At 41.5% G+C, this 23,585-nt stretch overlaps 1 protein-coding gene across 1 annotated transcript in view; it reads right to left on the bottom strand.

Moving 5' to 3' along the window:
• Fermt1 (fermitin family member 1) overlaps positions 1-23,585 on the bottom strand; it is a 46,719-nt gene that overhangs the window by 7,842 nt on the left and 15,292 nt on the right. Inside the window, exons 7-13 of the mRNA XM_031372009.1 lie at positions 15,593-15,700; positions 14,868-14,999; positions 13,126-13,175; positions 6,872-6,996; positions 5,800-5,906; positions 4,040-4,261; positions 3,337-3,461 (exon numbers count right to left, since the gene is read on the bottom strand). Of these exons, the coding sequence (XP_031227869.1) occupies positions 3,337-3,461; positions 4,040-4,261; positions 5,800-5,906; positions 6,872-6,996; positions 13,126-13,175; positions 14,868-14,999; positions 15,593-15,700 (869 nt within the window). The remainder of the gene's footprint in view (positions 1-3,336; positions 3,462-4,039; positions 4,262-5,799; positions 5,907-6,871; positions 6,997-13,125; positions 13,176-14,867; positions 15,000-15,592; positions 15,701-23,585) is intronic.

Consider the following 23,585-nt stretch of genomic DNA (forward strand, 5'->3'; position numbering starts at 1 on the left):
GTGGTGATGGTGGTGGTGGTGGTGGTGGTGATGGTGGTGGTGGTGGTTGTGAGATTCTCTGTATGCTTTGGAGGCAGAGCTGGTAGGATTTGCCATCATGCCAATGCAACAGGGACCACAGAGTCAAGAAAGACTTGGGACATATTTACAAGAAGAGTTTTCATTTAGTGAGGTGTAGAATAATTCAAGGAGAAGCAGCTTTAGGAGGGAAAGATTAGGAGTTTTGGACATGGTAAGATGAGATGCCAACTCATTAGACACTGAAATGGTTGGATGGATGAATCTGCAGTGTTTGAGCAGGTTCCTGGCTTACGATGCACATCTCAGAGCAACCAGCTCCTTATATAAAGGAAGTTAAACAAATAGCTGAGCCCAAAAGGGTGAGTATAGTTTGAGGAGTGTGTACTCCAGTATTATAAGAAACCGAGGAGTCAAGAATGAACCAGGAAAGAAGATTGAAAGAGTTGGCCAGGGAGGGATGAGGGTCACTAGGGAGGGCTGCTGTGTTGGTAGTCAAAGGCATGCTTTACAGTCAAAGGCTGCTAAGAGGTCTTGAGGCACAAGGGCTCAGGATTAGCCACTGGATTCAGCAAAGGTCAAGGGTGACTGGCAGGTGACTTAGATGGCAACAAGTGGAAGGCTGGGAGTGGGGAGGGACATGCTTGGAGTGGGTCCAGCATGCTGGAGGAATTCTGCTGGAAAGGAAAACAGACACAGGGGTAGCAGGGGAGGATGTGAGGATGGGAAGCTGGTAGGAGTGTGGATGCTGTGGAAGAGAGAACAGCAATCTGGGTACCATTCTAATTGAACAAACTACTTTTCATCCTTCTTATCTCTATCTACTTTTCTAGGATCATTTCTATACCTTTTATTTGTTATATTACCTTGAGTCTTTATTTTGAATAAATAAATAAGTTTTTAGAGACAGGATCCTATGTAGTCCAGGCTGATTCTCTCTCTCTCTCTCTATTATTATTATTATTATTATTATTATTATTATTATCATTATTATTATTAGTAGTAGTATTTGTATTTTGTTTTGTTTTTTCGAGACAGGGTTTTTCTGTGTAGCTCTGCCTGTCCTGGAACTCTCTCTGTAGACCAGGCTGGTCTCGAATTCAGAAATACACCTGCCTCTGCCTCCCAAGTACTGGGATTAAAGGCATGCGCCACCACTGCCCAGCCAGGCTGATTCTTTTGCTTCCACCTCTCAAGGGCTGGGATTACAAGTCTGCCCCACCATGCCCAGTTTTGTGAAATACTGGGGATTGAACCCAGCACTTTGTGCATGTTAAGCAAACTCTCTACCAACTGAGCTATACCAGCAGCCCCCACAGCATTTAATATCAAAATCTAATGCATGTCTTGCTTTAGCGTATGAGGATCCCTTGGGCTGCTCTCTAGCTTCCAGGAAGTTGTGATGCACAGACCCAGTTTCCTGAGGATGGCCAAGCCCTTGCTGCTGCCTGTCATCCTACATATGGGGTCTGTTCTAGCCCTTTCTTCTAGCCCTTTTCTAGCCTTGAGAAATATAGATTTTTAAAAACTGTACCTTGAGCTTCTGCTTCAACATCTTTATAAACAAATTTTGGAAGTTACAGGTGTAGGAGCTGGCAGGACTAATGGGCAAAAGGAGATGTCCTGTCCAGGAGTAATCATGCTGGGAGATCTGTGCAGGGCCTGTCCATACTTTACAATTGATTACCACGTTACTCACACTGTTTCCCTAATGGATTTGCTCAGCAGAGTAGGACCAGATACTCCCTAGCATGCCCCAAAGCTCAATATTGGGAAGACCAATGCAAATGCCCAGGGTCAGAAGTTAGCATGGGAAGGGATGGGACTGCATGCAGGGCCTTGTTGGTTCAAGTATCCCTGCTTTCCACTGTGTGCTGAGTTACAGGTAAGGATGTGCCATGTGCATATACATGCACTCATGTGTATGCTCATATATGAGTAGCCAAAACAACTTTGTCCTCTCTTCATCTTTTTTCTACTTTGTGCATGGGATGGAACCCGGGGCCTTGAACACAGGCTCTACCACTGTGCTACACCCCTAGTCATTGATGCTTTGAGATAGCGTCTGGCTCTGTAGCTCAGGCTGGCCTTCAGGCTACTCTTAAACACAAAGTTCTCTTGCCCTTATCTTGATTGGTGGGCTGATAAGGGTGTGCCACCTATGCCATTTCCTTTAACCTTTTTGTTGTGGTGAATAAACCAGAAGGAATTATTTTGGGGACAAAAAAGTGTAAGCAAAAATTAAATGAGAAAGAAGTGGATAAAGAAGTGTGAACACATTCCCTTGTTAGCAGAGGCAGGAGGAACCACACCTTTGGCCAGAACTAAGGGAAAATGTACTTTTGTGTATCACAGCATCTTACAGCACAAGCCCATGAGCCACGTTGTGAAATGAGATTGCGACATTAGCCACTGGATTCAGCAAAGGTCAAGTGTGATGGGACAGTCGGGTGACTTTGATGACGAAGTCGTCAATGCTTGCTACCATTCTCCTTTACTTAAAAAAGTAGACTCAGTTGGCTTAAGAAAAAAAAAAAGAGTACTTGGAGTTGGGAAAATAATTGGAGGGATCTGGAAGGTTCTGGAGAGAAGGGAGTGATAGAAGCTGGATTTGATGAAAACATCAATCTATAAGCCTGTATATGGACACACACACTTTGGAGAATCATATTCTATATGATGGACATAGCCATCATACCGGTACAGATTATTGTCAGTATCTCTGACTATTGGATGGACTTGAGTGAACTATGTAACTCTTTTTTCTATAGAAAAACATATTCTCATCTGTAAAATACAAGAAAATAATAACAGATGAGCCACACACAGGGCATTCAGACCCAGCAGTCAACTGTGATCCACAGGAACAGGGTCTGTATATGGAAAGGCTGGGGAACATAATCCATGTGTTTTTTTAGGACATCTATCTGGAAACCCAAAACTCTACAAAGCCACACAGGGCCACTGTGTGAGATACACGACAGGAAGAGAAACGACATGAGGGAAGTTACATGTGGCACAGCAGCTGACATTCTCCTTTTGGTTTGGCCCAGGTGGTTAGCCTAAAAGAACACAATTTCTTTGTAAATTGTGAACATTTCCCCTACATTTCGCTGAGTTTCATGGAGTGTTGACTCACTGAGCAGAAGGTATGCAAGATTCTTAAGGGCAGTCGATGTACTTGGGCCATTTGTAAAATGACAACATTCTAAAATAAGAAGAACTTGACATTCTAGACTAAGCGAGAACAGTAGCAGGCTTCCAGAAAGCCACCTATGGTTGGACGGCAGATGGAAGGCAGATGGACCCTGTAATCACCTGACAAGGTAGTAGGTGAGGCCGAACTCAGGTAAGGACTGCCATGCCTGGATGAACTGCAGTTTGGCTTCGACCAGAGGCATCTGGGCTACGTTATGGTGAGCTTCCAGGATCCGGGCTGCCAGCTAAGCAGAAATGAGAGAGATCAAACTCAACCTCACAGCTACTGGTTGCTTGGTAGCCACTCTTCTTGATCCAGATTCCCAGTGAGAGTGATAAATCCAGGGTTCCACTGAACTCTCCACGGATGACTCATCCTGTTAATTAACCGATGGACTAATTCACTTTCTCCTTTCTGCCGAGTTATGAAAATGATTGAGTAGAAGGAGGGCCAAGATCAGGCAACACCCACACATTTCTAGGGTTCATGCAAATGGCTCTCTCTTCAGCCATTCTCTTAGACCACTGGAATAAGTTCACCTGCACAACTTTTAACCCACTCTATGGAATTCGATTCCTAATTTGTAGGGACTAAATTATTTATCCTTAATTAAGTTCAACCCAGGACGATTACTGTATTAAAACAGTGGTAACATACTTTCTAACAAAATGAACAATGATTCTGTCACATTTGTCTACTATGCAGTGCATAGTCAAATTTCTCTATTAACCTATTTTTCATGGTGATGGCCTTAATTGGATGCAGCCCCTCCTTTTCTCTTAGCCCATAAGTACTGTATAAAACAACCGAGCAGGTGAGAACCTGTTTAGACTTGTGCTTTTTTGCGCAGCGGGGTGATACTAAGCATTCTGGGTTCATATCCATGCTTTCGAGACTGGAAGTCACCAGAGGTGATGAGTTCCGGTTTTTCATCTTGAGAAATGAAAGGATGCTGACGACTTCTGGCTGATAGGAGCTGTCTGCCATGGTTTTACCTTTCGATGCCAAGATGCAAGCAGCCATCCACTGGGCATACTGATCCTCCTGAAACAAAGGCCAGAGAACTTAGAAGCAGATTCACCTGTGGGGCCACCTTGCCACAGACACAACAGAGCTTGGCTCTACAGTTGATAGTATCCAAAAGGTTGAGAAGCAATTAGAGACCTTGGGCTATGATACAAAGTTATCACCTTCCAGTCAAGGAAACATGTGAGGTGCACATGCTCTGAGTGGCTGTTAACCATCAAATGCATCACCCAGCATGCTTTGAGCCATTCTGCACAGGGAACTTCGTGTGATGACGCAAGGAGTCATTGGAGTCCTGAGCTGTGCAAACAAATGAAGCTTCAACCTTCCAGAGAGCTTCGTAGATCTGATTTCCATCTTCATAACATAGCTGACATACATGAGGAAGAACCCCTCCCTCACACCAGCTTTCTGGGTTATTTGTAACCTCGTCTCTCCTAGGTGAAGATTCTAGCTCTAAGGAGGCAATCAAGGCCTCGGATGGAATTTGAACCAGTCAATAGCAGTTCCTATAAGTCTTTAAAGCCTGGGCTATGCAGCCTGGGAACCAGAATAAATAAGTCAGCTCAAACTGCAGCAAGGAGCCAAACCTGGCTAGGCTTGTATTCAATCAGATGCAGTCAGCTAAGAGCAGCCTGGAACATCAGACTCCCACAGCCAAAATTCAGGTGTTTTTGGAACATCAGTGCAACACATGTCTGCTACAGATCAGCAGCTCGAGGTACTGTTTCTATATGGCTGCTGTTTATACAGTTCTATAGAGATGCCTTCAGCTTTGCTGTGATTGTGAAAACATGCCTCAATGATCATTATTTTTCCCTTTCAGTAGAGAATTCAATACATTACATGCAGTATTTAGTACTTTTCTGTAATATAGGCTTTGTCTTAGATGACTCAGCCTAAGTGTAGGCTAATGTGTGTGCTCCAAGCTGCCTGAAGTAGGCTAAGCTGGGAGGGCTGTAGGTTAGGTGGGTTTTTTTGTTTTGTTTTGTTTTGTTTTTGTTTTTGTTTTTTTTTCAAGACAGGGTTTCTCCGTGTAGCCCTGGCTGTCCTGGAACTCACTCTGTAGACCAGGCTGGCCTTGAACTCAGAAATCCGCCTGCCTCTGCCTGTGCTGGGATTAAAGGTGTGCGCCACCACCGCCTGGCAGGTTAGGTGTTTTAAATGCTATTTTGACTGAACAGTAATTTTACTTTCTGACATGTTTATGGAATTTAACCATTATATGAAAATCAATAAGTTAGTTATAGGTTCTGCTCTAGTATTAAATTGTATGTATGTATGTATGTATGTATGTATGTATGCATGTTATACATGTATGATGTATTTATTTTTGTGGGGGTGGGTGGATAAGTACAGTGTGTATCCTGGTTCATGAGTGGAGGTCAGAAGACAAGCTGGGGGATCCCCTTTTTCCTGCGACTGTGTGAGTCCAGGGAACTGAACTCAGACCATCTAGCTTGGCAGCAGACATCTTTACTCACTGAGCCATCTCATCAGCCCCTGCTCCTAGTCTTAATACAGAGGAACTGATGAGACTCAGGGGCTATACTTACATGGTCACATCTCAAATACACTTCATTCATACCATCAGCAACAGGGATTAGTAACTTGATTCCAAATTTTCTCCCCGATACATTCACATCTGGCACAATTTCACAGCCTGAAGGACAAAAAGGAGGGGCAAAACTGAGGGCTGAGAAATCTGTTGTAATAAATGTCAACATAATGTCTTTGCTAGAGCAAAGACTTGATCGTACACGAAAGCTAGAGGAGTAACCACTAACAATAATTCAAGGAAAACTAACTAGGCTTATAAACAACATGGATAAAAATATGATTTTATTATTTTCTTTAAAAATCAATTGAATTAATTTGTAGGATGATACTAACTATCTTGTTAGGAATAATTACACATACATACATACATACATACATACATATACATACGCACACATATATACATACTTGTACATATGTATATACGTATACACACACACATACGTGTGTGTGTGTATATATATATACAAGATCTCAATTCATCCCAGGCTGGCCTTGAATTTGCTGTGTAGCTTAGGCTGACCTTGAATCCATAATCTTCCTGCCTCAGGTCGTTATCCCCACTCCTGGTACAAATACAAAATTCAAAAGACATCAAAGCAGAATGTTTTGGTGGCATTGTTACTCTGTTACAATGGTGGCAGAGTTGAGCACACTGCTGATTAAATAACTCAGGAGCAGAGACACCAATACATTCACAGCCACTTTCAGACGTGAGAATGGACACTAATATAATTAAGAACGAAACACAAGATTTCTTGGCCTTATTTCCTTTTCTATAGTCTTGGGATGGAACCAGGAGCCTTGTACAAAAGCACATGCTGTGCCACAGAGTCACATCCCCAACCTGAACACACTGCTTTTGAATCAGACAGCCTCACATGCTGGATGAGAAGGGAGAGCACAGCATAGACTCCATGCAGTGACCATGCCCAGACTCCATGCAATGACCATGACCTCTGATGGAGAAGAGCTGCCCTTTGGCAAGCAGCAAGTCTCAGCGGTTCTTCTGGATCCCGCTGAAACTGTTTTCAGACTGCACCACAGTGAGGTGCAGGGATCTCTTACCTCTAATGTTTAGCTTCTCTATTGGCTCTCCTTGCTCAAGTTCCTTATTTTTAAAGTAGGCTATAGATGTGTCTTTAAAGACAAACCAGTATTGCTTGAAAGCTTTTAACATTAGCTTCTTGGGCCTGCAAAAGAAAATACAGCCAATATTTAAAAGCCTGTCAGAACTGCAGAACACATTGCAAAGTTTGAGTGGATCAAGGCCTTGAGATAACATGTTCTTTATTTTTTAAAACAATTTTCAAATTTCTGGTTTTACTTATATATTTTTTAAATGGTGATAAGGATCAAACTCTGGCTTCTATGCATGCTGAGTAAGTGCCATCCTACCAAGCCGCATCCCCAGACCACTAACATAAAAGCAAGAAATGAACCATCGCTGTGCAATGCACAAAGTAATGCAAATTAATTCAAAGACCCAGGAGTCAGGAGTCAGGTCTTTTTGGTCCATGTTCTTCTTCTGCCACATCTAATTTAAAAAAAAAAAAAAGAGTACTTGCCTCCCTGATGTGTGTATTTATAAACAGTAATGCTACACTACTAAAATATCATTAAACCTACACAAAACCATAAAGTGAATGTAATGCATAGCCCATTTCAAGAAGGAAGCTGTCACTCGAAACCCAACAGATTTATCCCAGCTGTGATTACTTGGCAAGTACAAATATTTGTTGAGACAGAACTACTAATTTTCATCTTCTCTGAAGCCAGTCACTCAGTTAGGAAAGTTAAGTAGAATATACTAACTTAAAAATTTTTTTATCAGAGGGGCTGGAGAGATGGCTCAGTGGTTAAGAGCATTGACTGCTCTTCCAGAGGTCCTGAGTTAAATTCTCAGCAATGACATTTTGGCTCATAACCATCTGTAATGGGATCAGATGCCCTCTCTGGTGTATCTGAAGACAGCAACAGTGTACTCAAATAAAATAAATATATAAATCTTTAATTTTTTAATCAGTAGATTTAAAACTCACCATAGCTCTTGAATTAGATTACTTTTTAAAGATTTATTTATTTATTATATATAAATACACTGTAGCTGTCTTCAGACACCCCAGAAGAGAACATCAGATCTCACTATGGATGGTTGTGAGCCATCATGTGGTTGCTGGGATTTGAACTCACGACCTTCAGAAGAGCAGTCGGCACTCTTAACCACTGAGCCATCTCTCCAGCCCGAATTAGATGATCTTTAACATGGAAATACATGTTACCAAGTCTCAAAAACATTCAGACTTTTTATCTTCTTTTGTGATTTTAAGGACTGAACTAGGACCTGGCACACTAGACAGACCCTTTACCATTGAACTACATCCTCAGTCATTACTATTTTTATTAAACCACTTTATTGAGTAGGGGCTGTGGAGGGGAAGTAGGGAGAAGAAAGTATAATGACACTTAATTGGGAAGGTGCCACGATGCATTACACTGTATGCCAGATTAAATGCTACTCAAACCCTGTATTGAGGTATGATTGACATATAAAGATCTGTGCATATCTGACGCATCAGTCCGGATGAATTGGGAGTACCAGTGTGAGACCATTGCCATGAGTGCCCCAAATTTGCTTGAAACTTCCCAAAGTTTCCTCAGACCTTCCACATTACAATTCTCTTTAGTGCATGAACAGTTAATTTCCCTAGCAAATTACTCTCTGCTGCAGAGACCTCTGGGGCTTCTTATCTAATACTCCAAGTCTCTCTATCCTCCTGTCATCAGCTTGTCTCCTCCTTGGTCAGACCACACCACCATGCTACCTTATGTCTGTGAATTTGATGTTTATTTAGATCTACAACATTTCTCTTTTAAATACAAGGCATGATTACTGGCAACAGGGTAACCATGGAAACATTGTAGAATATTTTTAAAATGTTACCTTTGGGGGCTGGAGAGTTGGCTCAGCAGTTCAGAGCACTTATTGTACCCACAAGGCAGCAAACAACCGTCTGTAACTCTCTTTCCATGGGGCCCAATGCCCTCTCCTGGCCTCTGTGGGCACCAGGCACGCACATGGCACACACACATACAAGCAGGCAAACATTTATACACATAAAATATAAAAAAAATAGAAAAAAAAGATATTTTCACAACGTTACTATCATTCAAAAGCTAGTTTTACTATCACTATTTCATAACTGTTTGTACCTTCAAGGGGAAATCAGGGTGGTTATCATTTTGGAGCATGTGGTGGCTTACACGTGATGTCCATAGGGTCAGGCATTTGCTTCCATGAAGCCAGGGGCCTTTTCTTCTTCTTCTTCTTTTTTTTTTCTTTTGTTTTGTTTTTGGCTTCTTGAGACAGAGTTTCTCTATATAGTCCTGGTTGTCCTAGAAGTCACTCTGTAGAATAGGCTGGCTTTCCACTGAGAGATCCACTTGCCACTGCCTCCCAAGTGCTGGGATTAAAGGCATATGTTACCACCCTCCACTTACTAGGAAGTCTTATGGGGGAGGGGGAACAAGCTTTCATGGTCATTCCCCATTTATTTACAAAGTATTGCAGAGATCCCAGAATACTTTAGGACTCTTATCTTGAAATATGTTAAGTAACTCCTATGTAAGTATTACTCATCTGTAAGTATCTCTGAAGTCCCTTGCTATGGTAGCTTGCCTATACATAACTCAGTGAACAAAAACTTTACCTGTAGCACTCCTGTTAACATGGAGCCGTTTGATCCCCTCTGAAGTGGCACTGGTAGCAACAGTGGCCCCTTGCAGCTTTGCCGCGTTTCCTGTTCACGTGATGTCATTTACTAATAGTGCCAAGACTTAGGAATCTGTTTTTCTCAAACGTGGATTTATTAGGCTCATATTTGTTTGGTATATATCTATGGGCCTATAGGAAGCAGATTTGAAAGGTTTGGCTGAGTGCTCTCTAAGAGCTACCCAGACCACTTCCCATCTACACTGGTCACCCATGTGACATGACTGGGCTACCACCTCTCTGTTGTCCTCCAGCATAGAGTCCAATCTTTTCTCCCTCTGGTATTAAAGACTTTCCCTTATCAATGGTTGGGTTTATCAAGATTTACCGATTTATTTATTTCTCTTGCCAGAGACCTATGATCCATGAATTTGAAGATTTTTATTTTAAAAATTTATGAAAAACTCCAGTATTCTCTTTTGAATGTTTCATTCTTTTCAACCATTTTTTCCTAGAACTCCCAGTAGATACAAGTTGGACATTCTTAGTGTATTTCAGTCATATTTTAAATTTATACCTTTTTGGGATTTCTTTGATGGTATTGAGTAATTTGATGGTTAGTATTCTGAAACAATTACAGCCGGGCAGTGGTGGCACACACCTTTAATCCCAGCACTTGGGAGGCAGAGGCAGGTGGATTTCTGAGTTTGAGGCCAGCCTGGTCTACAGAGTGAGTTCCAGGACAGCCAGGGCTATCCAGAGAAACCCTTTCTCGGAAAAAAAATAAAAAACAAAAAAACCCCCAAAAACATCAAATTTTATTTTGAGCCAAGTTCTCACTATGTAGCCCAGGATGGCTTCAAACTTGCAGTAAATCCTCACATCTCTTCCTAGCAATTTAAAATTTCTATGTTACACATTTGTCTTCAGAATTTCTCTTTGGATCCTTTCAATAATACTTTATTTTGCTATAATTTTTACATTTGAATTTACTTAATGATTGTAATCATGCTCAGTTGATAGTTTCTTAATATTTTATCATCTAAAATTATTAATGGCCCATCAGCTCACGTAGCTGTGATTGCTAGTGGGAACTCACACTGTTTTCCATATGAAGTGTGTGGGCGTCTCCCTTTAAGCATTTTCAGAGCTATAGTTGCTGGGACTTGTGGGCCAAACCAGGTTCAGTTTAGATTCCCTTATCATTTATCTTAATCTTTTGAAAGCACAAGCTCTGGCTGGGAGGCTTTCTCTCTCCCCACAGACAGCATGGATTATGTCTGTGCAAGAATAACAACACCAAGGAAAGCACCAGCTTTAGCCAGATGTCCTTACATAGGAGTTACTTGATTTATTTCAAGTTAAGAGCCTTAAAATATTCTGGGATCTCTGCAATACTTTGTGAATAAATGGGGAATGACCATAAAAGCTTGGTTCCCCCCCACCCCACCAAGACTTCTTAGTAGCTAGAGGGTAGTAACATACGCCTTTAATCCCAGCACTTGGGAGGCAGTGGCAAGTGGATCTCTCAGTTGAAGGCCAGCCTATTCTACAGAGTGACTTCTAGAACAGCCAGGACACGTCCTTAACTCCAGCACCTGGAGGCAGAGAGAGGCAGGCAGATCTCTGTGAGTTTCAGCTGAGCCCAGTCTACATAGTTAGTTCCGGGTCAGCCGGAGCCACACAGTAGCCTGTCTCAAAACAAACGACTAACCCAATCCACTCAACAAAGCAAACCAGCAGATGCCAGCCTCAAGCCATGGGAACGCAATGGCTGTGTGGCTGTGGCTTTGTTCGTAGAACTAAGTCTCTGCAGGCCCAAGCTTTTCAGCTTTACTTGATGAACATTTTTGTTGTTTGCAATCTAGTATTTTACATGGTATTCATGTGCATTGATAGCCAGATCGGGTGTGCATCAGACCCAATGCCATGTTGCTAGAACCTGGAGCTCACTGTTCAACAGTAATAGTGGGCACAGCAGAGTTTGTTTAGAAAAAAAAAAAAAGAGCTTCTCTGTAAGAAGAATAAACAGGCATCCTCAGATGACTGGTCCAATGCTCTTATATCAACGAGGAGAGGAAACCCAGGGAAATGCAGGGCCTTCTGGACAGTCTACTAGGAAGGCAGCTCTGCTCACTCTCCAGTACCCTGCCTCTTTTCTCTGTCTCTGTCTCACATGGCCTCTCCCTCTCCTTTTTGCATGTCTTTCATCTTAGAACGCTACATATTACTACTACTGGATAATACATTTGGTGTCTTGAGACATTTGGTAGAATGGTGGTGTCCATTCAACAGATACAAGGACAATCTTAGTGATTCTGGGTAGAAGTTACAGCTAAAGCCATCAGGCCGCAGAACCGAAGAGGTCACAGGTCATGGCCAACATGTCATCTCTTTGTCAAACACTAGACCATCTACAGGAAGGGGCTGTTTTAATTTGTCTCATGAGGTGCTGGATATACTCTATTCAGAGACCATAAAGACCACATTTCTTTGTGACACCATTTTGCATGTTTTATAAAGCTATATTTGCTATGTCGAATTGCTCTTTTCCCCTGAAGGTCACAGTATTATTAGACTGATCAATTGTCACACAAGTTACCTCAGGCCATACCCTATCATCACAACAAAAGACTAAACAAGCCAATACTAGAGACCCAGTGACAGATACCATCTTTGGACCCTTGAGTCTCTTGTAGACCCCATTCAGCATTCGGATTTTGAAAGTCCTTTGCATCTTATATTGTCAAAAGCAACTTGCATTCCCCACCCCCACGTGGCTCCCTGAAAAGCCAGCTGCCCCAGTGAAGTGTTGGTTTGTTAAGAAAAGTTAATAAACCATAAAGTGACACAGTGACTGCATTGTTTCTTTCAATCCAACACTTCCTGGTACTGTCACAAAGGTGGCAGTCACCCGTTAAAGCAAACAGAAACAGTAGCAGATTGGCCAACGCTGAGCAGGTGAATGGAGGTTAACAAAAGGGACTCCTCCCTGGAAGCCCAGGAACAAACGGCTTGAAATAAACAGCTCTCAGAGGCTGTCAGGCCCTGAGCCTCCCAAGAAGACCCTAACAGAGACTCCACTACGGCACACATGTTCATTCTTGCTGACGTGCTCACATTTACACCACTGGTGTGTGAGCAACTACATGCCAGGCACTGTGTTAAACACATTTTATCGAATGCTCCCAACAAACTTAAGAAGAGGATACTCCCACTTTTATAGCATAAGAAACCAAAGCACAGAGTTGTAAGAACTCCACTCTAGGTGACCAGGGCATGTGGTGGGGAGTTAAGGTTCAACCCACTATTGTCTTATGCCAAAGCCCATAACACAACCCGGGCGATGGTGGCACACGCCTTTAGTCCCAGCACTTGGGAGGCAGAGGCAGGCAGATCTCTGAGTTCGAGGCCAGCCTGGTCTACAGAGTGAGTTCCAGGACAGCCAGGATATTACAGAGAAACCTTGTCTCGGAAAAAAAAAAAAGCCCATAATACAGAGCTCACCTTTGACCTGTGAACCTGCCTGTTGTATGCAATTATGTTCAATCCAGACCCTGCTTGTGAGGGTCTGTTACAAGGCATTCATTTACCCTTTCAAGATACTTACTTAAATAGTTTGAGATAATCTGCAAGTTTAGGGATGTCAGTAATGTCCTCCTAAGAGAAATGCGAGAGTTACTAGCAGGAACTTCACAGATGGAGCTACAAGCTCAGACCGGTGGCACCCAGTATGTCAGTCTTTTGCCACAGAGACTTAAGATCTGAATCAATTAAAATTAAATAAAATGAGGAACCGAGTTCCTTAGTTATGCAAACCATAGTAGTTATCCCTGGGGGAGTCAGAGGGAGTGGAAACTGAATGGGAAACACTCGGGGCCCCTGGGCAGGTGACAAAGTCCTGTTTCCCAATTCTGGATGGTGACTTGGTTGACAATATTAATTTCTTAATATGTATATTTGTATTTTTTTTTTTTTTACTTTGTGAGGATAAGAATATGAAAAGAGGTTTTAAAAAACCCAACAACTATATTTCTTACACTTACACGTCATTCAAGTTAAAAATTTGAGTAGGAAATGACAACTTTAATGTGTGAACAGATCTATATGAACGTATATCTTTTGTATTTTTAAGATAAAAGTGGGCAACTCTAGTAACGTCCAGGTCACTGATTAAACCTGGAAGGCACCTGGTTCAAAGTTCATTCTGAGGTGGCACTTAATGGCTGGCTGCAGCATATAAAGCTACTGAGGGAGGGAGGGAATTTCTGATTTGTTCCAAGAAGGATTAACTTCCTGTTACATAGTCCATGTAAAGTAAAAAGGAACTTCAGCTTCTGCTCCGGCAGGGTTCTGCTTTGTGTATTAAGTATTTGCTCTCCTGAGAAACCAACTTCCCGTTTTAAGGCAGTTGTTGATAAGAGGACTAACAGTGAATTCCTAAGAATGTGGTTACTCATTTAGCCCCAATTTCAGCGGACCCACTGCTTGGACTCAATGTGATTAAAGCAGTAATTATTGCCTTGGTTGAAGAAGTTAAAACAAAAGAGTGCTCAGTGAGAGAATGCCTCAAACCAATGGGGCATTGAGATTGCAAGGCTGTATCCAGCCACCTCTAGGGTGAGCGTCAAGAGTGATAACCGGTTTTTGTTCTAAGGTGTGACTGGAGCGTTTTAGTTTCTGAAATAAAAAATGTTTTGGAGTGTTTGATGATATCCTAAGACCTTCCTAATGCTGGGACCCTTTAATACAGTTCCTCGTGTTGTGGTGACCCCCCAGCCATAAAATTATTTTTGTTGTTACTTCCTAACTGTAATCTTGCTGCTGCAATGAACTGTAATGTAAATAATTGATATGCAGAATCTCTGAGATGTGACAGCCATGAAAGGGTCGTTGAACCCCCCAAAGAGGTCACAACCCATAGGTTGAGAACCATTGTCCTAGGGAAAGGCCATCCTCTCTGTCAGCCTTACTCAGTGGCAACATATGATCAGACACCAAGGTTTTTAAAGCCTTTCCCTCATTCTCACCGGTACCCTGTGCCATAGGCTGTATGGCTTTCTAGACTTAGAGGACCGACTCCATGTTCCTTGTGAGTGTAGTGGAGCTGGTTGTAGTTTCACCATGTACAGTGCCCACTGATCCCCAGAAGGAAATGCAATACAACAGCTTCCGTTGTTAGTGGTAAAATCCTCCTAATGGTCCTTTGTAGAGCCAACCCAAGAGAAGCCAGTTCTTGCTAACTTTAAGCTCATCACACGGACAGCATATTTTTCTTTTTGGAATACATTTTCTCTTCACTCCAATCTGCACTTGCTAGAACAAATTCTGAATTAACAGAAGCATTCATACCAAAGTGTTGTCTGCCTTCCCGCCTTCGAGGGTCACTTCCAAACTAGACAGTGCTGCTTCGACCTCGTCGACTTCAGACTTGGTTGCAAAGTCCTGTATTTCAGCACTCAGGGACAGCTTGCTGATGTGATACTAAAACATAAACAGAGGTTTTATTTTTATTTACTTACCTAAATTAATGTATGTTCTTGAGGCAGAATCTTGTTAAAGGTTCTAGACTGTTCAGGCTAGTCTCAAACTCTCTAAGTACCTTAAACTGCCCTTGAACTTATGATCCTCCTGCCTCAGTTCTCCTGAATGGTGGGATTACAGGTGTGCTCTACCTCACCCTTGCTTAAGATAGAAGCTTTAGAAATGTTACAGCCTCAAGTAGATCATTAACTATTTCTTCTTTTTCGAGGAGAATTTCCCTCAAATCCTGAACGTCTCCTGAAAGGAAGTCTGTCTGTGCAGGGAAACGACATCCAATTAAACTAATTGTGAGATTTATCATTAGTTGTGGTCAAACCTAGTTCTGCCTCGTCACCGTGGCTGGAGGCAAGGGGCAGGAGATGCAGAACAGTTGCCTTACACAGTATGTGCCCACGTGTAGATGGCAAGGAACATTTTACATGGAAACCTACTCTTCTCATTTTCATTTCTTTCTTCAGAGAAACACACAGAATGCTTTAACCAGAACAACCTAAACTTCTTCCCCCTCCCAGGAACAGCTGACATCCCATCACCTGCAGGGCTGCAAAGATCAGCATTTCTTCCTCTGTGCAGTCGATTTCCTCCAGGAGAACAGCCCACCTGGCTTGCTCGTAGAGTTGGTTTATTCGGACAGCGTCATACTAGAGAAAGAAAAAGAGGCATGTGTGTGTGTGTGGGGGGGGGCAATCTATTTATACAGCGCAAGAGTTCTTGAATAACTGAGGAGGCCATTCTCTGAGAATCACATGCTCTAAGGTCTAGCTCAGGCATCTGCAAGGAATTTGCTATCTTCCCCTTGCCCACTGCCTCTTTTGACTTTTGAAGTAGGAAGGAACTTTCCCTAAATATTTTCCGGAACTTCTTCAAACAGCCAAATCAATCCAGCTCAGGTACCAGGATTTTCCTTTCTGTATCGTGTTTCTATTGAGAATAAGAACACACACTAGATAATAGGTAGTCAAAGACAAAGCTGAGCTTCAAACTCTGCTGATCCAAGAAGAATATGACAGGGTCTTTTTAAATGGAATTTTACACCAATTATTTAAGTATACTAGAGGAAGGTAAAAGTATTGTCAGGACAACTTTGGAAAAAGAACCACATTGAAAAAGATATACTGGACATGAAACACAGTAGCCACAACAGCATGACATTGGTTTACTATGGACAGTTACTAATGCACATGTATATGCATTTCTTAGAAAGTAAAAACATTATATATAGTGTAGAAAATGCATAACCATTCAGGGAACAAAAATCCCAAACAAGAAAAAAAATAACACCACCCCACACGAACTGACAAAGGGATTAAAGAATTTAAAATACAAAACCTCAGTGTGGTTCTACCTCATACCACTATGATGAGTCTAATCTGAAAGCCAGGCAATAACCAGGAGTGGTGAGGATGTGGTGCAATCATGTGTAGCTGGCTCTAACATGGGCCAGAGAAACCCTTAATTAGGAGCCAGCAATTTGACTCCTTTACAAAACTGAGAGTGAGAACTCAAACAGATTGGACTTACCCACAGAAACATCATCACAACAGCCAAAATGTTGAAGCAACATGAATATCCATAAGTGAACAAGTAGATGAACAAAAAAGCAGTACATGCACACCATGGAATGTTATTTATTCCATGTGGTAGTTTAAATAAGAATAGCCCCCATGGGTTTATATTTGACTACTTAGTCCCCAGCTGGTGAAACTGTTTGGGAAGGATTAGGAGGGGGTAACCTCATTGGAGGAGGTGCGTCACTTGGGGGGTGGGCTTTGAGGTTTCAAAGCCTATGCCATTCCCAGCTAACTCTGTCTGTAACACCATGTCTTGTTGGTATGCTCTGTGTGAAGTTGTCCTTCCTCACCTACCTAAGGAATTCTCTGATTGGCTTTAATAAAAATCTAATGGAAAATTAGCTGGGAAGGAAGTGGAAGGCGGGACTTCTTGGGAGGAAGAAAAGAACTCTGGGAAGAAGACAGAGGAAGGCATTTTTGCCAGGGGACAAGAAAGGAGACAGACATGACTAGGCTAGATGGTTGGGTTAACTTAGTTGAGCTAGTTAAGAGCCTGCCTGGCTAAGGTCTTAGCTTTGAAATATTAAAAGCTCTTTGTGTGGTTGTTTGGGGAGCTAGTCTTTTAAAGAATGCCTGCAGCCATACTAGTTTCCAGTACTAATATATACAGAATATTAGTAATCTTTTTTTTTTTTTAAACAATACCTGCTACCATGTTCCCCTACATGATGGCATGGACTCACCCTCTAAAACTGTAGGCCCTCAATAATCTCTTCTATAAAATGTCTTGGCCATGGTGTTTTGTCACAGGTATTGAAAAGTAACAGAAAGTGGCTTTTTGTTTGTTTGTTTTTATTTTTTGAGACAGGGTTTCCATGTAGCCCTGGTTGTCCTGGATCTCCCTTTGTAGACCAGTCTGTCCTTGAACTCATAGAGATCCATTTGCCTCTGCTTTCCAAATGCTGGGATTAAAGGTGTGGGCTACCACAGCCTGGCTGATATTTGGTTTTAAAAGGAAGGGAACATGGATGATTCCCAAAGATGAAATACTTGAAACAAGCTCTAAGGAAAAATATTGCATAATGGCACTTATATGTACCTCCTAGGTTAGGGAGATTCATTCACTCAAAAATTTAAAGGATTCTGTCATTACCAGGGGCTTAAGGGAGGAGAAGAGAGCTATTGTTTAATGAGTAGCAGTTAGGGATGATAAAGAAAGTTCAGAATATGGGCATTAATAACTTACACAACACTATGAATGTGCTTGTAACACCAAGTTACCACTTATGACCAAAATGGTAAATGAATAATGTCTATTATAAAGAATAAAAACATCCCAAATTTTGAGTGCAAATGATCATAGCATTATTAACAATAGCCAAATATAGATATAATTCAGATATTTTTTGATGAATTAATGAATATACATAGTATATAATATAATGGGATATTATTTGGTAATAAAATGAAATACTTGTACTACTACATATAGATGAACTTTGAAAGCATATTATGTGAAAGAAATTAGTCACAAAGCTCTTCATCCTGTATAATTCTGTTACTTAAAACAGTTTTTTTTTTTTATTTTTTTATTTTGAGGCAGGGTCTCATGTAGTTCAGGCTGGCCTGGAACTCTCCATGTATTTGAGGATGACCATGCACTCCTGATCCTTTTGTTTTCAGCTCCCAAGTGTGAGAACTGGGATCACAGAGATGAACCACCACATATAGTTTTCTGTGGCCCTGGCAATGGAAGTCAGTGTCATGCAAACACCTTATCGAAGCATCTAAGTCCTCATCTAGAATGGGCAAATCCATAAAGAAATGAGTTTGCTTCCTGCCTGGGACTGGGAGGATTGAATGGTGACCAGGAACGCTTGCTAATGGGGTACAGGCTTTCTTATGGGATCATGGAGTGTTTTGAAAATTGACAGCCATTATGGTTGAACAATTCTGTGAATACATAAAAACATTGCACTGAGCATATTGTGTGGGTGAATGTATGGTCTTTAAATGAGTGGAGGGAGCTTTCTGTTTCTCTTCCTCTCTCCCCTTTCCTCCTCTCCCTTTTTTTCCTGTTTTTACTCTCTCTCTTTTTGGTTTTGGGATTGAACCTAGAACCTGGCACACACTAAGTGCATGCTCTACTATTGAATCTCACTGCCTGGAGAGGAGGTTTTACATAAGACAAGGGTGTCTAAAAGTTATGATGTATAAAGTAGATTTGACACATAAAATTAAACATTTACAATAAAAAATACAAATTTAAAGGTTATAAGATAAAGACTGGGGGTTGGTGAGATGGCTCAGTGGGTAAGAGCACTGACTGTTCTTCTGAAGGTCCTGAGTTCGGATCCCAGCAACCAATTGGTGGCTCACAGCCACCCATAATGAGATCTGACGCCCTCTTCTGGTGTGTCTGAAGACAGCTACAGTGTATTACATGGAGCGAGCAGGCATCCTGAGTTCAATTCCCAGCAACCACATGATGGTTCACGGCCATCTGTACAGCTACAGTGTACTAATACACATAAAATAAAGTAAATCTTAAAAAAAAAAGATAAAGACTGAAAGAATGTATTTCAATAAATAGAAAAGATAATATCCACGAATACAAACCATTCCCATGAATGAATATAAAAATCAGGTAATCCACAAGGATACAGAACCAATATAATCGGATGTCTCACAGAGAAGACCAGATGGCCATTTAAACACTGGAAAAGATGCCTGGCCTTATCACAAATTAGAGAACTAACTAAAACAAGATGACAAGAGTTCCTGCCCTTTCAGACTTGCCTATTAGATATTGATGGTGTCTGATGTTGTGGGACAAAGAGCAGCTGGTACTCTTGGTAGGCATGGTCATTAGGAAGGCTATCTAGACACACCTCTTAATATCCTCTCGCACTTCAATGGGTATCTAGACAGAAATGGAGGCACTCACCAGACACTCCAGTAAGAATGTTTACCACATTTGGGTTCCAACAGTCTATGGGTCAGTCTTCCTTTGTTTATGTTTCAGTTGATAAAAGAGCAAATTAGACTATATATGGACATGAAAGACAGCTCCAATAAGGTAAAAAGCTGCAAACTCAAAGCATGGAAAAGCTCCAATCTATTCAGGGAATGCAAGGCCCTGGAAATCTGGTAACATATAGGCTAATAAATACGTGTGAAGAATCTACAGGGATGGTTAGCCATGAATTTGTGGCTGCCTTTAGTAGACAGGTCATGACAAAGGATGATTTTCTTCTCTGTTCTTTTGAAAGGAGTTTACTGCGTATATTTTTTGTGTATATTTTGGGTTTGCAACATGAAACAATGGTATAATGTGGATTATAATTTGGATTTGTGTGTGAAAAGACCAGCTAACTGATCAAACATCATAATTTAAAAAACTTGCGATGCATACATGCTTACTGCCTGTGCTCCCCATATCTTACACAAACACTCCAGAATTATTCATCTGTTGTCTGCCACTTCCTACCCTTTGACCTATATCTCTCTATTGCCTATCTACTCATCATCACACCCTTATTAATACTGCAGCTTGGTAGATCTATGTTTTCTAGCTCCTACTTCTTCTCTTTTTGGAGTCTATGCACAAGTGTCTGCTTTATTTTGCTGGGCATATGTGTCAGGAGCCTTCATAGGAGAAGCTAATAACCAGCAGGTGATCTTCCTAAACTGAGTCCACCTTAGATTAAAATCCATGATGCATTTGCTCTGATAGGCAAGGCCCAGGAGAAATTAATTTTAGGAAAGATTCCTGCTATTAATATGCTTTTCCTGTTATTATTAAATATATAGCCATCAATAGGTCTTAGCCCACTCTTTTGAGAAGATCTCTGCAGAACAGCGAAGATGTACTATGTTGTAGTGATGCTATATAGACAAATAGATAGTAATGCTATAGAACTCCTAATTTGATTCAAATAATTTTAGGAAGAAAGTTTGTAGAGGTGGCCTTAGTTGCTAGAAAGAGATAATAAAGTTAGAATCGAGAATAGATTGTTCCCATTCCTCAGAATAATAAGAAAAGGCTGCATAATAAGAAATATAATGAGCTTTCATAATTACACTAAAAAGAGAAATAGATTTGGGACAATTATGTGTTCAAGGAAAAACATTTAGGTCCAAGGATAAGGTCACAGGTTGTAATATGATAAGATTAAAGTCATGTAAAAAACTGTTGCTTTGAACTTAATACCCTTCTGTTACTCCCATTCCATGTAACATTTTATCTCTGAGGTAATTTTCTAAAGGACTCTTTGTCTAAAGTTATAAAAGACCAGAGAAAAGAAATAAATTGTTGGTTGAATGATTTGGCTTGGAGAGCTTGCCCCATCCATCCATCCATCCATCCACCCATCCATCCACCTACCTATCCATCCATCCATCCATCCATCTATCCATCCATCCATCCATCCATCCACCCATCCATCCACCTACCTATCCATCCATCCATCCATCCACCCATCCATCCATCCATCCATCCATCCATCCATCCATCCATCCATCCATCCATCCACCCATCCATCCACCTATCCATCCATCCATCCATCCATCCACCCATCCATTCATCCATCCATCCATCCATCCATCCATCCATCCATCCATCCATCCATCCAAATGTGTATGTCTGTTTGTCTATATGTTTGTGTGAAGGTATATGTGCATGTGGAGTTGATTGTGACAGATAGTCAGGCCTGGCCAGAGTGTGGGTGTATGAATGTTTGAATGTGTATGTGTCTGTGCATATTTGCCTGTGTACAGTATCTTAATTCTCCTCCTTTCCTTCATCTCTGGTTCACACAGAGTTAACCAGTTTATGCAGAGAGGTTTCTGGCTGATTAACCAGGGAAAGGAGCACCAGCAGTAAATCCTTTCACTTCTCCCCTGCTGTTTTATGATGAGATGCTCATCAGTTTCTGGCCTCAGAAGAACTCAGACAGGCAGGTCAGCTACCTCAGCAAAGTGACTTAAGGCAGGTAAGTGGTTTATTATGATACAGCAACCCTAAATATCTTGTAAGATCAAGTCTTACCCTCTCTGATGCTCTTCTTCCTCTGCTGTTTCAAGAAAGCACAACTGTCGGGGCTGGCCCCTAGCACATATGTGCCCTCCAGACCCATCTGTGTTGTGGCAAAGGGCAAGATCTCTTTTAACACCTTTCGTATATATGTATATGCCACTTCACAGTTTATTCATTCAGGCTAAACACTATTTTTTATTCTAAATAACTCCTCTTTGCATTTGATTTAAAAATAATCTCAATCGGGCTGGTGAGATAGCTCAGCAGGTAAAAGCACTGACTGCTCTTCCAAAGGTGCTGAGTTCAAATCCCACCAACCACATGGTGGTTCACAACCACCCGTAATGAGATCTGACGCCCTCTTCTGGTGCATCTGAAGACAGCTATAGTGTACTTACATATAACAATAAATAAATCTTAAAAAAAATAATCTCAATCGTGGTAGAATATGTCTAACAGAATCTGTCTTGACCATTTAAGATGTACAGTTCAATAGCATAGATACATCCACAATACTGTACAACTATTACCATCATAGACTCTTCAGCTTGTAAGACCAAGATTCTATTCTCTTAAGTCATAGTTTCTATGTTAGGTTTTGTTCTGTTTTTAGGAAATGCTTTTGTAATTTCTGTCTCTCTGTCTCTGTCTCTCTGTCTCTCTCTCTCTCTTTCTCTGTGTGTGTGTGTGTGTGTGAACGTGGTGTGTCCTTGTGTGCACTATGGGCATGTATTCATGTAGGCATGTGAAAGGAGGCCAGAGGACTGTGTCAGTATCCTCTTCCATCACCCTCCGCCTATTTCTCTGAGGCAAGGCTTCTTCCTGCACACAGAGTTCATGGTTTTTCAGCTTGGCTGGCATCCAGAAAGCCTCAGTGTCACCCCTGTGCCTGCCTGCTCAGTTCTGGCATCACAGGCCCATGTGAGACCATGCCTAGTTAGCTACTTGGGTGCTAGGATCTAAACTCAGGTCCTCAGGGTTGTGCAGCAAGCAGCCCTAACCACTGAGCCACTTCTCCAGGATGCTGGGTTAATGCTTAGCCTTCAGTTTCCTGTCTCCTGGTTGACTAAAGCTAGAACCTCACACGTTGGAGGGCGTGGATGGATCCTGCCATCTGTTATGCACATTCCTGTTTCTGTCGGTCTCATTAGCTCAGTGAATGCTTTCCCCACATGCCAACCCTAGCACACACAGGGCGATAAACCTGTATCATCATTTCCATGTTTTCAAGGAAGTTTACTGTTTAATCTGACCACAAGGTTCTCCTACTGCTGGGAATGGAGGTCAGTATCCTGGGGTCCTCCAAGTTCTTATTGCTTACAAAACTTGAAGATAGTGTGGACTGTCAGAGCTAGAAAAGAAAGTTTCTTTTCTTAATTCACATTTTAAACATATTTAAAAAGTGTTCACAAAAAATGAGCTGACTCATTCTTTTTAACAGTTCAGTATAAACATATCATAATATACTTAAGCAGTCCTCTACTCATGGACATTTAGGTGGTTCCCAGTAGTTTTTAAAAACAAATTACGCAGTAATAACCTATAGTAGTAATATAAAGTTACATAAGCACCACTATGCTATAAATAGATTTGCAGGTCAAAGTAGAGTTGTAATCCTGAGAGATATTGCCACATTGCTTTCCACAGAGGCTGGACAAGTTTGCATTTTGACTTACAATGACTTGTGAGACCTACTCTGGGTTTTGTTATTTATTCAATATAACAACAACAACACCACCATGGACATCAAAGAACACATTGTTAGCATTCCTTCTGGGCTCTGCCCCACAGTTACCTGGCAACAGCCAGGTGTGCCTGACTCACTATAAAAGGGGCTGCTTGTCCCCTCCTTAGTCTCCTACCCTCTTGCTTTCTTACTTTCTCTGTCCCTTCTCTCCTCCATCCTCTCTCCATGTGTTCCTGGCCTCTCCTCGGAATGTGCTCTCTCTCTCTCTCTCTCTCTCTCTCTCTCTCTCT

The sequence above is a fragment of the Mastomys coucha genome, unplaced genomic scaffold, assembly GCF_008632895.1.
Source record: "Mastomys coucha isolate ucsf_1 unplaced genomic scaffold, UCSF_Mcou_1 pScaffold15, whole genome shotgun sequence".
In the NCBI taxonomy this organism is placed as follows: Eukaryota; Metazoa; Chordata; class Mammalia; order Rodentia; family Muridae; genus Mastomys; species Mastomys coucha.